This window comes from Montipora foliosa, chromosome 11 (genome assembly GCF_036669935.1).
Source record: "Montipora foliosa isolate CH-2021 chromosome 11, ASM3666993v2, whole genome shotgun sequence".
NCBI classification, from domain to species: domain Eukaryota; kingdom Metazoa; phylum Cnidaria; class Anthozoa; order Scleractinia; family Acroporidae; genus Montipora; species Montipora foliosa.
The window spans coordinates 7,036,870-7,051,616 of record NC_090879.1 but is presented as its reverse complement, the minus strand read 5'-3'; the positions used below and the strand labels follow the sequence as shown (position 1 = coordinate 7,051,616).

General features: G+C 36.8%; 1 protein-coding gene across 3 annotated transcripts in view; it reads right to left on the bottom strand.

Moving 5' to 3' along the window:
• Window positions 1–12,682, bottom strand: part of LOC137976446 (unconventional myosin-Ic-like) — a 37,327-nt gene extending 24,645 nt beyond the window's left edge. Inside the window, exons 1-12 of one of the 3 annotated variants that reach the window (XM_068823804.1) lie at window positions 12,579–12,682; window positions 10,922–11,073; window positions 10,425–10,540; window positions 9,395–9,489; window positions 8,827–8,930; window positions 8,482–8,562; window positions 7,910–7,979; window positions 6,955–7,064; window positions 1,200–1,418; window positions 614–685; window positions 386–505; window positions 11–81 (exon numbers count right to left, since the gene is read on the bottom strand). In XM_068823804.1, coding sequence (XP_068679905.1) covers window positions 11–81; window positions 386–505; window positions 614–685; window positions 1,200–1,418; window positions 6,955–7,064; window positions 7,910–7,979; window positions 8,482–8,562; window positions 8,827–8,930; window positions 9,395–9,489; window positions 10,425–10,540; window positions 10,922–11,047 — 1,184 coding nt within the window. In that variant the 5' untranslated portion in view covers window positions 11,048–11,073; window positions 12,579–12,682. Of the gene's footprint in view, window positions 1–10; window positions 82–385; window positions 506–613; window positions 686–1,199; window positions 1,419–6,954; window positions 7,065–7,909; window positions 7,980–8,481; window positions 8,563–8,826; window positions 8,931–9,394; window positions 9,490–10,424; window positions 10,541–10,921; window positions 11,238–11,318; window positions 11,488–12,578 lie in introns of those variants that run through there. The other 2 variants (XM_068823802.1, XM_068823803.1) reach the window with 2 other exon arrangements.
• Between the last annotated feature and the right edge of the window lie 2,065 nt (window positions 12,683–14,747).

Sequence of the window (14,747 nt, the reverse complement as noted above, 5' to 3'; positions counted from 1 at the left end):
ACACAGATACCTGTTTGTTTCAAAAATCTCAAATCCATAGATGTCCAGTAGACCCATGAGTGTTTTCTTTCCTCTGTAGGTCTACAAAAGAAAGAGATATCTTTCAAAATTGATACAGTTAACTACAGCATGTATGAACAATAAAATCTATATTATATATAGAGCTAAATTTCCTCGTTTTAGAGTGTTAATTAAAAGAAGTATAACAAGTATTCTCTTGAGGGAAATCTCCTTGTCCAAAAACTGAAATGCCAATTTTGGTACAAGGAACCTTAAACCAGACACCACCAGACAATTTTACTTGTCAATGAGGTGTGGTTCAGGAGTCAATGGGTTCGTCTTAATTTATATCTTGCAATTTACGCTGAATGTTGTGATGACATACCTCATTCACAAGTGAAGTATTTATTCTGTTTACCAGCCAAGTGAACATTCTCTCATAGATTGCCTTTGCCAGTGCATCCCGGGCATAAAAAGCTTGCTCGCTGGTCAATGGTTTGCGCACCTAAATACCATAACCAAAACACATGGAAATACAGTTATTATCGCGTCACTTTATAAACTTCTTCCTTACCGAAATTTCACTGTGCGCTTGCAAGTTAATTTTCCTTACTTTGTCTCCTCTAGTCTCCACAGTTCGACTTGTTAGAGCTTTCTCAAGGTACTCTTCTGGACAGCCAAGAAGCTGATAATACCAAAAAAACCAAAGAATCACAACTTGGTGCAGGGATGGCGCAGTGATGAGAGCACTCGCCTCCCACCAATTTGTCACGGGTTCAATTCCAAGACTCGGCGCTATATGTCACGTTATTTTAAGGTATTTAGGGGAAATGGTAATGTGGAATTCCTTTACTGATAAAATTATTGTTACATCACAAACAAGATGATTATCAGCAAAGACAGTGTCAGGCTGACTTTTTTCAAGATTACCCAAATGTAATCCGTTTCAATCTTGTACATATTTATGTCCATCCATGCTTCTCTAAGTTCCTTTTGCTGTATTTCTTTTATGTTGTTCAACAGTTTGAAGTGGTTAATTATTACAATAATATTTCATTCAACTTTTTGGGTATTTTGGGTGTCATGAAATTACTTCATTAATTAGTGTGACAATTAGCCCTTTTAATAAAGTAAAACAATCAGGTCCATCCATATTATGATACAGCCCTTCATTTTTAAGATTGATTGAAATCCAGTACCTTGGATACAACATTAACAGGTCTTCCATTTTGCAGTTTAACTTCTCCATGTTCAACTTCTGGCTCCAGAAAGTGCACTGTTCCCAGATGGACAACAGAGGCGATGATAGCAAACAAGGCATTCTGTTCTTCTTCAGTAAACTCAATAGTTGTTAGAGCTTTCTTTACATGGTTAAAGTTTGCAATGTCATTCAAAGTCTCTACATGAGTATTGCCACCCTGAAATAACAAAATTAATGATATCATGCTGTACAATATCATTTACCAAACTTATAAGCACCACAAGTAAGAGATAGCTAATCAAATGCTAGCCCTGGATGGTGCAATTTTTGTGTGATTATGTCACATGCATGTGTTGCTTCTGCTTCAGTAACAACAGGTCTGGATTAACTGATATTTTTTCATGTCTATTGTTAATATTATATAATAACAATCACATAATTTTTCTAGTGTAACTTTGAATAAACAAGCACTTGTTACAATTTTTTTCAAAGACTACAAATAGTATCGCGATCTTCTTATAGTTTTGCCTATGCGCGAGCCGTCAATATTTCGTGGTATTGCCGTCTCACTTTTGCGGCCTGTGATTGATTCTAATGTTGAAATTGATGTTGTTGCACTGAATTGGGTTGCTGACGTATGCAAACAAATACGTTTCACAGGTAGAAAGAATTGAAATTTCGATCAGGCGCGGGTTGATTAGTTTACAGTTTTATTTATCCTTATAAATAATGGATCGCAATACAAAACTAATTGCGATTTTGAGACGGCAATACCACATTATATTGACGGCGTTGGGAGAAAATATATTCTGTATTGGGCTCCATTGCTTCGCAACTCCGCCCAATATGGAATATATTTTCTCCCAACTAGCCGTCAATATAATGTGGTATTGCCATCTCAAAATCGCAATTTGTTTTTAATATTGATATACTCAATCCCTAGGGCAAACAAAACTCACTAACTCCCTTTGAGATATTTGACTTATAATTAAAACTAGAAAGGATTTATACTTGTATTTTAAGGAGGCTTCCTACAATAAATTTAGCCTATACCATTAGACTTTAGACGGCCACAGTTCTTGTATGCAAGCACCTACAGCTTTGAAACTTTAACAATGTACTAGAGGAAGTTTGAAGTTTGTAAAAATGTACTTTATATGGTGTTCTAGGTTACCATGGCAACGAAACAGTGATGTCATGGTTTTTGATTAGCAGCAATTTTACGCTTTATTCGAGCTAAACTTTTGAAATGATATGCAGGGTACTAATCCTGAGTTGTTTGTTTTAAGTTTGACGAAGTTTGAAGAAAATCGTAAAGGCCGATTTTAAGTTATTCGAGAGAGAAGTTTTTACACCTAAAATACTCAATTTGTCGTTACTCTTACAATAACTTTCAAAAGAAGCGCTGTTTTTGATATATAGAAGAATCGCTTTTCATGTAAGTCTTTTAGAGGTATCAAGTTAGATCTGCGTGAAAATTTCATGATATAAACTGCTTTTGATGTCCGTTGACAAACTTCAACGGAAAGCGGAATTTCGTCAAACTTCGTTCCCAGAATGTCTGGCGGTCTAGCTGAAAAACTGGTATGATTTTTTTTTAAATCCTGTATTCTGTAATTAAGCATATTTCCAAATAACTTGCCAAGCGCCGACAGAATTGAAGCTTTTTAAGACACTGAAAAAAAAAATCCAAAGTTCGGTATATTCTTTGAATCTCCGCTCACGCTTCTACACTCTCTTTGTTTACACCACTCGAGCTGGCTCTTCCACATTCGAGCATGCAAAACTGGTTCTACTAATGAGTCCCAAGTATCACTTTGGTCACGTTCGCGTGGTAACGCGTTGTGTTGGAAAACAGAGAAAGAAGGGTTCTGGTTTTGGCTCAAATAGAGCAAAAATCATGGAGCGTACGTAGAAAAGTTATTTGAAATGGAGAATTTATTCAGGATATTGCACAATTGTTTTTTTTATTTTCGATGTTTGTTTATGATAATTCTTAACTGCTAAAGCAAATTTTTCTTTTTTGGCGTTCTATGACGTCTTTTCATTACTTTACTACTATAGTTCAACAGCCCTTTGCTTTCCCTTAACCTAACAAGGCCTATGGACTCCTTCTTCAAATGACCTAGATGTCATTTATAATAAAGTTATTGCTTATCACTTTTCACTTGTTTAGCCTGAAAATTGTTGCATTTGAAAGCCTCAGCCTTACTCTTCCTGCTTTCTCCTCGGAAAACCATTTTTTTTCTTCCAACACGACGCGTTACTGTTGTAGTTCAATTTGCACTTCGGTACAATTTGTTTTTGAACTGGTACAGAATATATTGAACTGGTACAAAATAGTTTGAACTGGTACAATTTTAATTGTACTGGTGCAAAAACAGTGAAAATAGTTTAATGTTTGTTGAACACAAAGAACACTTCATTGATAACAGCTGTTTGCCATTCATTTACTTAATTCAAGAGGTTACGGAAATAAGGTTTGCTGAGCATTCAGAGCAGGACAGAAATAGCAAGACTTGTTGGAAATACTTAACAGTCAGGGCCGTAGCCAGAAAAATGTTATGACTGATGAGGCAATGTCAATGGTTAAATTCTCTTCGTAGGTATTTAGGAGTTTATGATGAGTACATTTTGAAGGCAACACTGGAATCACGCTTTATTAAAAAAAATCACCAAAAAATGACTGAGGCAAGTGCCTTGGTTTGCCTCATACTGGCTACGGCCCTGGCAGTCTGGTTTGACCAAGAATATGAGTGGTTTTAAGTACTAATTTACACAATTTAAGCCTAAACACTTGTTCTAGAATGGTTAGCTTTTATTTACAGTCATGATGTACTAAACATAAACATAAAGAATTTATTTTAAAGCCTGTTCATCTAGTGTACATTATGTGGCGACAAGGGCTAAGGATTGCTTTTTGGCTCATTAAGTTACCATGAGTGTACCAGTCCTGCTGTTGGTTTGGATTAGTTTTATCATGTTGTGTGTACAATTCAGTTTGCAGACTATAACAGCAATATTATATGAATTATGTCACTGTTTCAATAAGACAAGAAACAAAGTGCAGAAATCTTACAATTTAATTTTGCTATTTGTCATTAAATTAATAAAAATTTTGAGATTAGTGTCTTGTAGCAATTTGTTTTGTTTTTCCATATCAAAATATCTCAAGGAGTAGTATAGGGGAAACGTAGCACCAATCAGCAGCTTTTCATCTATAGCCCACTTGCTTTTTTGCATGCTGCTGTAAAAGATGTTTTGGTAGAGAAATCTAGTTTCACATTAGTGGCAATACAAGGATAGAATCGCAAGGCTGTGATCAGTGTGTTAACTTTGCCATACTCTGTCACAATTCTTACATATCCACTCTCTTCAATTTCAATGATTTGACCCAAGAGCATATTGGGGTGAAAAGGGTGATCTTGTCTACTTTGTTTATTTTTATTACCACCATGTCCGAAATCTTTAAATTTCGGTTGTTTTTGTGCGTGCTTTCTTGTTTGCTAGTGATAGTCTTCTGCTGTTTGTGCAATGGACATAAACTAACGAGCAACTTTGCAAGTCATACATGTACGCTTACTTGTCATTCTCCCATTTACTTGTGATTTGACGTCCTCTATGTGCTGTTCTTTGGTGTGCTAAGACTAAAAGTGTCGTAGAGTTTACTCTTTGGGATAACAGTTTTTCTGTCAGGTGTTTGCAGTTTTCGGAGCAACTTCAGAATACCCCGCAACAGCTAACTACTATTGTTTCCCCTATGTGGCATCTTTTGAAGAACGAGACTTAATACAACAGTACAAATGTATGTCCATTTCTTTCTTTGCAATGTCTTTAGTTGTGACTGAGATAGTTTGCCTTCCGTTTCTCTAAAATCACTACTCGATTTTTCACTTTGAATTTTCAAGTATTCCATTGCTTCATTGTAAAACTGATCTTCGATAAACATGGTTAGTTGTGATGTATTTTGCTTCTGCTTTTGCTTAAAGTCATCTAATCTTTGATAAAATATTTCGTGTGATACACACTGCATTGTCGAGCTGTTTTCTTCCAACGAAACTGCCGAAGTCTAAATGTGAATAAATCGAAGTTTGGACCGAGAGTAGCCTGGGATGAATAATAAAATATTTTGACAGAGAGTGGCCTGGGATGAATATTAAAATATTTAATTATAAATTATCATGGTAAGTTTGCATGATCTGCTTGTGTGGTCAAGTGGATAAGAGAGTGGACAACAGATCCAGAGGTAGGTAAAAAAGGAAGTCTTGAGTATACTGTGTAAAGTCTGTCATAGAGGGAGTGGGCATAAGGGTATGCAAGGAGGGAGGCCACCTGGAAAATAAGGGGGGATAGAACTGTGAAATAAAGTGGGGTTGGATAGAGGTGATGGGGAAGATGAGGGAGGGGTAGGAAAGTAGAAGAAAAGAAAGAAATAACATGTTCTTTTTTAGACCCCCTAAAAACCACGCCCCTGTTTTTTAACTACACCCCGAAAAAAGGAAAATCCCTTTTTTAGACAGTTGATAAAAATAAACCAGTACAATTAAAATTGTACCAGTTCAGAAAAAATTGTACCAAAGGAACAAATTGTACTACAACATTACCACGCGAGCATGACCAAAGTGATACTTGGGACTCATTATAGTGGAACCAGTTTTGCATGCTGGAATGTGGAAGAGCCAGCTCGAGTGGTGTAAACAAAGAGAGTGTAGAAACATGAGCGGAGATTCAAAGAATATACCGAACTTTGGATTTTGTTTTTCAGTGTCTTAAAAAGCTTCAATTCTGTCGGCGCTTGGCAAGTTATTTGCAAATATGCTTAATTACAGAATACAGGATTTTAAAGTAAATTAATTGACCAGTTTTTCAGCTAGACCGCCAGATGTTCTGGGAATGAAGTTTGACGAAATTCCACAAAATAATTATAATGCTTTCCGTTGAAGTTTGTCAACGGACATCAAAAACAGTTGATATCATGAAATTTCACGGAGACTAAAAGACTTACATGACAAGTGATTCTTCTATATGTCAAAAACAGCGCTTCTTTTGAAAGATATTGTAAGAGTAACAACAAATTGAGTATTTTAGGCGTAAAAACTTCTCTCTCGAATAACTTAAAATCGGCTTTTACAATTTTCTTCAAACTTCGTCAAACGTTAGACAAACACCTCAGGATTAGTACCCTGCGTATCATTTCAAAAGTTTAGCTCAAATAAAGCGTAAAATTGCTGCTATTCAAAAACCATGACGTCACTGTTTCGTTGCCATGGTAACCTAGAACGCCATATCAAGTACATTTTTACAAACTTCAAACTTCCTCTAGTACGTGGTTAAAGTTTCAAAGCTGTAGGTGCTTGCATATAAGAACTGTGGCCGTCTAAAGTCTAATGGTATAGGCTAAATTTATTGTAGGAAGCCTCCTTAAATTAGTTTCATTTATAAAAGTTGTGGAGTATAACAAAACACAATGACTGATCCCACTGGAAACAGTGAGTTTTTTTCCAATCATCCCTCAATTTTCTCCTCAGCAAAATTGAAGGTCTCAGGGAAACAGAACTCACTGTTTCCCTTGGGACCATGCAGTCATTATTAATAAGGGCTTATTGTACACCTGTACTTGCCCAAGCAATTTTGTTTGTCTTTGAAAAAACTTACTTATTTGTGCTTATTTATTCCAAATTGTACTCGAAACCATGTGATTACATATAAAAACAAATGGAGTCTCCAGTGGTATGTGCTCAAAAGAACCATACCTGATTTAGATAAAAATATGCGGAAGGGTCACGCTCTAAATCAAGACTCTCCAGCAATTCATGACTTCCACCTTGCAACAGCTGGTAGAAAATGTGAAAATTCCTTTCACCTAAAAATCAGATTAAAATTGGGTGAGTTTACGTCACAAAACTCAGAAAGAAACAACAGTTGAAACTGACTCCTTGGCAAAAGGCACAACCTCTTGGGTCAAATTTTTGTGAAGATAGTTTTAAATATTCAAAGAGATTGCAACTGCCATCCAAAATGTTCTTACAATATTCAACATCAACTAACTTTAACCCTCATCCTCAATTCAATGCCCTGCTACCGGTACATATGAACTGAGACTATTTTTGAAAATCTCAAAACCATAAACTGTTACAATGACTTTTTTTGGATAACATTAAATCCTTCTGCACTAAGGCAGTTAAATGAAATTTAACAAAGTCCACAAGAAAGAAAGCTGCACAATCACCAACTGAAGGGAATTGAATAGGAGTTCTTGACAAAATTTGTGATCATCGCATGTCAGCCTGGTATTTTATTTGGGTTTTTTCCACTTCGTTTATCTGTTGAACACTGTAGTTCTTGTTGTTGTTTTTCTCCCTTGCCTTTCTCTTCTCCCACTGCTAATGCATTGGGTGCCTGCCGTGGGTTATTAACTACACACTGCTGGGATTAAGGCTGTGGTGATCTGCAAGAGATTGTGAGCCATGGGATTAAATATCTTCTTGACAGCTGCCAGATCAAGTGGAAGCCCCTTGGCTTTCGAGGCTATCCTTCCCCAATTATAGCCTTGATTTCCAATCTTGTGTGAGTCTGCATTCCTTGGGAGGAGGATAACAACTAGGACTCTCAAGACCGCTGGAAATTGAGCCTATCAATCTCCACTCCGCTCAATCTGCAGTTGTTTATTAACTGAAATTTAGATCAACTCCAACACAATAAAATCACCTTTGGCCTGATGAACAACTCTGGATTTTTCCAACAAATAGTTGATGATATGCCCACCAACAGGGGAGCCCTGAAAAAAATAAAGTTTTCATATTTAGTATCTTTCAATGTTTCCAATCAAATGCAAGATAAGCATAGATCTTTTGCACACTGCATGAAAAATTAAAGGGAAACAGTTACTGTTTCTTATCATAAACCAAAATGATGGCAGTTATTAAGTACTGTTCAATTATTTTGCATGAAACCCCAACTCATAAATGTTTTGTTTCTTTTCAACGTACTGTTTTAGGTCAGGCGTGACTTGACATGCTCTTATTTCAAACGCAACTGACATGAGTGGCAAAACTGTTGGCTATTTATACATGTAAGAAAGTTAGTTATAGTGCAAAGTTAACCCAGGAATTACACTGACAGTTCTTGGTCAGATAGGGACTTGAATTACTAACAAGTCTTTACCCATTTGCCACTGTTTAAAAGTGCACTGAAAGAGTTTTAGGAATAATTATCATTACAAATAATTTAATTGTTTAATGTTAATTTTCTTGGCCTAATTTATTTGCAAGATGACTCACCTTGAAATCAAACTGGATGTCCATGTACTTGCCAAAACGACTTGAGTTATCATTACGATTGGTCCTTGCATTGCCAAAGGCCTTTGAAACAAAACTTTGATTCAATACTTATAGGAGATACCAGTAAAAGTACTAATGATCAAGACTCATTCAACTCGGTACTGGAAGGAAGGTATGGTTCCACTTTTTTCCTTCTTTCAATCAACCATAAAAACATTGCTTTTGAAATATTTATGTGAACTTTCAACCTTGAAGCAGATAAATGATTGAGATTTTTTAGCTCTTTATTTACAGACAGTTTGAAATTTGAAAAAACTAAGGGTTCTGCTATAAAACAGGCTTTACCTCCAAAACAGGGTTACTTTCGAGGAGTCTGTCTTTGATTCGTTCCACATCACCTGAGTGGGTGCTTATCGCTGCTAGGTATTCCAAGATCTTCTTTGAGGCCTCTGTAAATAAATTACAATTTGATAGTGAAATATATGATTGAAAATCATAACCTTTTTATAACTGTGTATTGTGACAACTCTTAGCTAGACTGATCGTTGCAGTTGAGAGAACAACTTCTGAAGCCAGAAAAAGTTGCTCTTTCAACTGTTACAATCAATCTACAGTATAAAAAGACTCTTGTGTATTTCAATACCATTTTATTCATATTCATCTCATATGGGATACTTTCAAACTCACAAATGACCAGCTTCCACTGATGGCTTGACAGCTTGGATAGTGCTATTCCATAGTCATAGCTTCAAGACTTGCTCAAGCCTATATTGTTTTGCGACTGCTGAAGTGTGGAGATCACTTTCACTATCAAATTACACTTCCCTTGACTATAAAGGAAATATACTACTTAATTTTTTTAGTGAGGAAGATAACAATAATTGAGGGGTGAGGGTTTCAAACTGGTATCTACCTGTTTTTCCAGATCCACTTTCCCCAGAGATCAACACACACTGATCAATTCTCTCCTCTTTCATAGAACGGTAAGCAGTATCTGAAATGGCATAGCTTAAAAAAAAAAGAAAGAAAAGTGAAATAACCTTTTTTTTCAATGACTAGTTTTGTAGCTAAAGGGCTAAAGTCACTCATAAAAACTCAATAATAATTCATGATGGGAAAACAAAAGAAATGTTTTATTAATCAATATCTGTATTTCTGATACAGCTTTCTCTTCATTTTTACATAAATGTTTCTTTCAATTTTCACGGTTAAAATGTCTTGAATCACCAAAAATGCCTAGAGGACATTAACACTTTATGCTGACATTTCATAAGCACAATACAATATTCGCGACTGTATTGTATTGGATATAAAATGTCTCGCCTTCAGCTCGACATTGTACATCCGATACAATTCAGTCGCTCATATTGTATTTAGTACTTAAAATTTTCAGAGCATATAGGAACCGGCAGTGCCCATATCACAAATTGATACAATAATGACAAAAATTTTTGGTAACTGTATAGTCTCTTTAGCAAGTATTTTTGCTCCTTTTATTTATTATCTAAATGTTTATGAACTGCTGTGAGTGTATATAACTGGGCAAATTTGTTGTAGGTGACGGCACTTAATACAGAGAAACCAACCGAAACAAAAACGTATAGAAACAACGTAAATTAAGTTTGTGCTTGCATGTAAACATTATTTGCATAGGATTTTTCAAATTCCTTATCCATTAAATCAAGAACTTTAGAACAAAATAACAGACCACAGAATTACCTTCTCGATTAAGATTAAAACAATATGTTTTGACTATAAAGGAAATCTTCATTTTTAGATATAGGTTTCAACCCTTCATTAATTTTTGATCATTGCGGTTGTACATAATTTTGTGCATGAATTGATTGAAATAGCTCAACTTCCTGACTTTTAAAAATTAGACCTTATTACAATTTACTACATAAATATAAAACCTATACAAATATATAATCACAGATACTCACATATGAGGTGGTAGTTCGTATAAGTTTTCTCCTCGATATTTGTCAATAACATTTTGGCTGTAAATTGGAAGGTTCTTGTAAGGATTGACTGAAACTACGACAGTTCCAATGTAGGTCTGTTTAAAATATTTATCACAAAATATGGTGAGTACTTAAGTCATACAAATGAAAAGTTCACCTTTTTTTCCAAACTAATGTATATTTTAAATGACAACAAAACTCTGCAGATTGTTTTGCTGGGAGAAAAATAAATAAAAACGGAATTTTAATGAACTAAGTTATCACTAAAAAAGCTATTATTCCCGCATACAAGGTTTTCAGGCACAATGCTGAAACTTGTTTTCACCAAAGAATTAACTTCAAATTTCACAAAAACGAAAACTTTTACCTGCGATTAGACTAATTAAATTTTAATTGTCGAGGCCAGCAGTTTTATTCGTATTAGGTCTCAAGTGACAGTCGGTTTGCGAAAGTTAAAACATTTCTCCTGTACTTACATAAATTAAGTCGGATTTGTATCGTTTCCTCAAGTTTTCCAAAAATGCATCTTCGCTTCGAAAATCCTCAAGAAGAACGAAATCTTGCACGCCGATACGATCTCTGGCTTGCAGTTCACTCTCCATCGCTAGCAGCAGCTATGTCATGCAACCTAACGTAGGCGGAAAGAGGTCTGCGTTACGGATCAACGCTAAATCACCAAAGAATCTAGATTAAGAGATAGCATTGACGTATTTTCCATTTACGAATTTCGCACTAAAAGGATGGAAAGATAACAGTCATAATAATTCTTGAAGCAAGGGACAGCCAAGCGAAATGACCAGCCCACCTCCCGCGCAAGCGCCACAACGATCAAGTTTCGTGACATTCCGGCGAAGTACAAATATCTTTGCTTACCGATTTGTTCCAATTTTATCTTTCCAATTGCGATTTTACTTCCTTCAGTTAAACGTGCAGATGCAAGTCCGAAACAAAGAAGTTTAACTGTTCCCTGCCAGCATGGCAAATCTTGAACAATATCGCCAGCGTATCGTTAACAACGTAACCTAATCACGTGCCATCAACTAGACAAGATTTCCGGAGCAATACCTGTCACAGCTATCCAGACAGCCTTTATATGGTTATTTTTGTTCATAGCTGTGGATGTGTTCTTTTATCAATATTGATAGAGACAATAGACCAGCATGTATCTTCTGTAGCGAAATAAAAGCCGCCCTTGGTAAAAATCATTATTCACATGGTCAAATTTATACCAAACTTGGTTGTGTTGATGAAAATCTTTCTCAAGCGATCCTCTGCCTAAAACGGAAAAGCTGACACGAAAGAACATATTTTTCGATGGGCAGAAACTTCCTTAAGTTCTCAATCTGTCCATAATTTACTTATAGTTAATCATCTTTTTTTTCGCCTTTTTATCTAATTTTAGTTCCAGTTAGCTCTTTAATTTTATACGGAGCCCACTTTACTGAACCCTTCTTTTGTAGATATTTTGCCGAGTTTCTTGTTGAGTTTTTGGTTCTTTTAGGTTAGGTTAGGTTAGGTTTTAGAGGCATGCTGAGAAAAAAAGAATCCTGAAACTCAAACTGGAGAATGGCCTAGAGGTAGATCCTCAAAGAACAAGCAAACTTTTTAAAAATCTTTATACATCAAATAACGACAATGTAGAAAATCCAGTGTACGACGTCTTTTTCAAAAATGACCTTATTTCTCCACTTTGTGACGAAAATGCCAACGTATACGAAGGTCGCATTTCGATAGAAGAATGGCAAAGCCGTCGCTGAAATGGAGTCGCAAATCTCCAGGTTCAGATGGCTTCACTCCGGAATTCTATAAATTCTTCTGGAACAATATTGCTGAAGATGTTGTAGCGAGCATTAATTATGCCTTCGACAAAGGTGAATTGTCGATCAGACAAAAGAGAGGCATCGTTACTCTAAGAAAGGCAAGCTCACTTACACACTCAACAATTTACGTCCAGTTTCCTTACTTAATACCCGACTACAAAATAGCTTCCAAGGCCCTGGCAAAACGACTAGAAAAAGTCCTTCCTGAAGTAATTCGCGAGAACCAAACCGGTTACGTTAAAAAAAAGATATATAGGTGAAAATGTCAGATTAATTAAAGATGTTATGGACTTTAAAAAGTCAAAAAAGCTACCTGGTATCGCAGTCTTCGTTGATTTCAAAAAGGCGTTCGACTCAATCGAATGGGACTACTAAACGTTTTCAATTTCAAAGAAGAGTTTGAAAGATGGGTTCGGATATTGTATACTGATATATCAAGTTGCGTCATCAACGACGGCTTCGTGTCACCTTTTTTCACGTTAAATCGTGGGGTACGACAAGGTTGTCCCTTATCCGGCTTGCTTTTCGTCCTCGGAATAGAGTTACTAAATCTAGCCATCTTGGGGAATGATAATGTCAAAGGAATTAAAATTGGCGATGAAGAAGTTAAGATTACGTTACATGCCGATGACACTACCCGGTTTAAGGGACCTAACTTCCGTCAACTCCTTTCTTGAAATATTAGATCAGTTTAAAAACTGCTCAGGGTTGGAACTAAACAAAACAAAGACGGATGCCATGTGGCTAGGTAGTTGGGCTGACCGTAGCGATACTCCGTTCGGGTCCGGATGGCCAAAGGATTCCATCTAAGCGCTAGGAATTTATTTTTCTTACAACCAAGATGTCTTCGAAAGACTAAATTTTGAAAGCAAATTAAAAGATTTACAAAACATTCTAAACTCTTGGAAAAGAAGAAAGCTCACCCTCTTAGGAAAAATAAACATCATAAAGACCCTAGGGTTATCCAAGCTCATTTTTAATGCCTCCGTCTTGTCTTTACCCGATGGGTTCGCCAAAAAGGTGGATGCAATCACTTTTGATTTCCTATGGGATGGAAAACCCCACAAGATAAAAAAGTCGACTATCATTGGCGAGAAAGAAAACGGAGGGTTAAGGATGATAGCATTTCTCTTCATGAACAAAGCACTCAAATCGACTTGAGCGGCAAGATTCCTCCACGAAAAGCAAGCACCGTGGAAAATTAATCCAAACTTTTGGACTGCACACCTTGCAATTGGTGGTTTAAAGTTTTTATTATCTTGCAATTATAAACCCGAAGAACTTCCATTCGGTAAGCTGCCTTTTTTCTACAAAAACGTATTACATATAACAGTAACTAAAGACACGCCTACATTAATGAAGTAATCAGTTGGAACAAGAGAAAATGAGAGGACAGAGAGGGAAGCTCAGGGCGTCGGCCGGGATATGTCATGTCCACGAAAGTTATTTTTAGACGAGCGGAAGTTATTGTTCTAGCGGAAGTCTGTCTTCCGAGACGTCCGCATGCAGTCTTGCCTCGCACACAGCGGTTCTTAGTGAAAAGAGAAAATGGCGGCGCACGTGGAAGACCGAGGTTGGCCTGCATGCGGGTCAATTTTTGCTGGGTATGTGCCGCTGGCCTCTCCTAACCCCTACCCCATTATAGTCTATTCTGTGGCCAATCATAGACCCCATCTTAGTCACTTTTGAGGCAATGTCATTTTCGCTATCCCAACTTAAGCCCTGGCCAAACGAAACGCAAGTCATCGCAAGTCGACGCAAGTTCTCACTTGCGAAGACTTGCGTTCACTTGCGATAGGGTGGCCAAACGCGACGCAAGTTGAGCGCAAGTCCTTTGCGAAAGTAGCAGAATTTTTTTTTTTTTTTTCCTAGGCTCAGACACGGAAGAGCTACTACTTTCACTGTAGCTGCTGCTTATACTTGCACCGCTACTGGGTCTCCTGTTATGGTTTTCCTTTTTCTTATGTTTTTTTAACTCCCTATCCTTGTTTTCTTTTAGCTCTTCGGGGCTTAAGTTTTCCAAATTTTGCTCCGTGACGGAAGCCATCTTGTCAAAAGGGAAAGCGCGAAAGGCGCGAAATAGTTTGAGATTCCTGCTCAAACAGCGGCATCAGATTGGCTAAAAGGTTTCCAAAAAGGTTCGAATGACTTTCGAAAACTTGCTTCCACTTGCGTTGAGTGGCCAAACGAGACGCAAGTTGGGCGGACTTGCGTACCAAAATTTGAACATGTTCAAATCAAACGCAAGTCGTCGCAAGTCTTCGCAAGTGAATGCAAGTGGGTGGCCAAACGGTATGCAAGTCAGCGCAAGTAACAAAACTTGCGTCGACTTGCGATGACTTGCGTTTCGTTTGGCCAGGGCTTTAGTCACTTTCTGATTATGCCTCTACCTTATAAAGCCTTTTAAGTAGGTCATCCTTAAATGAATTGACGCGTTTGTTAAATTGAATGTAGAACACTTTACTTTTTACCTACAGTACAA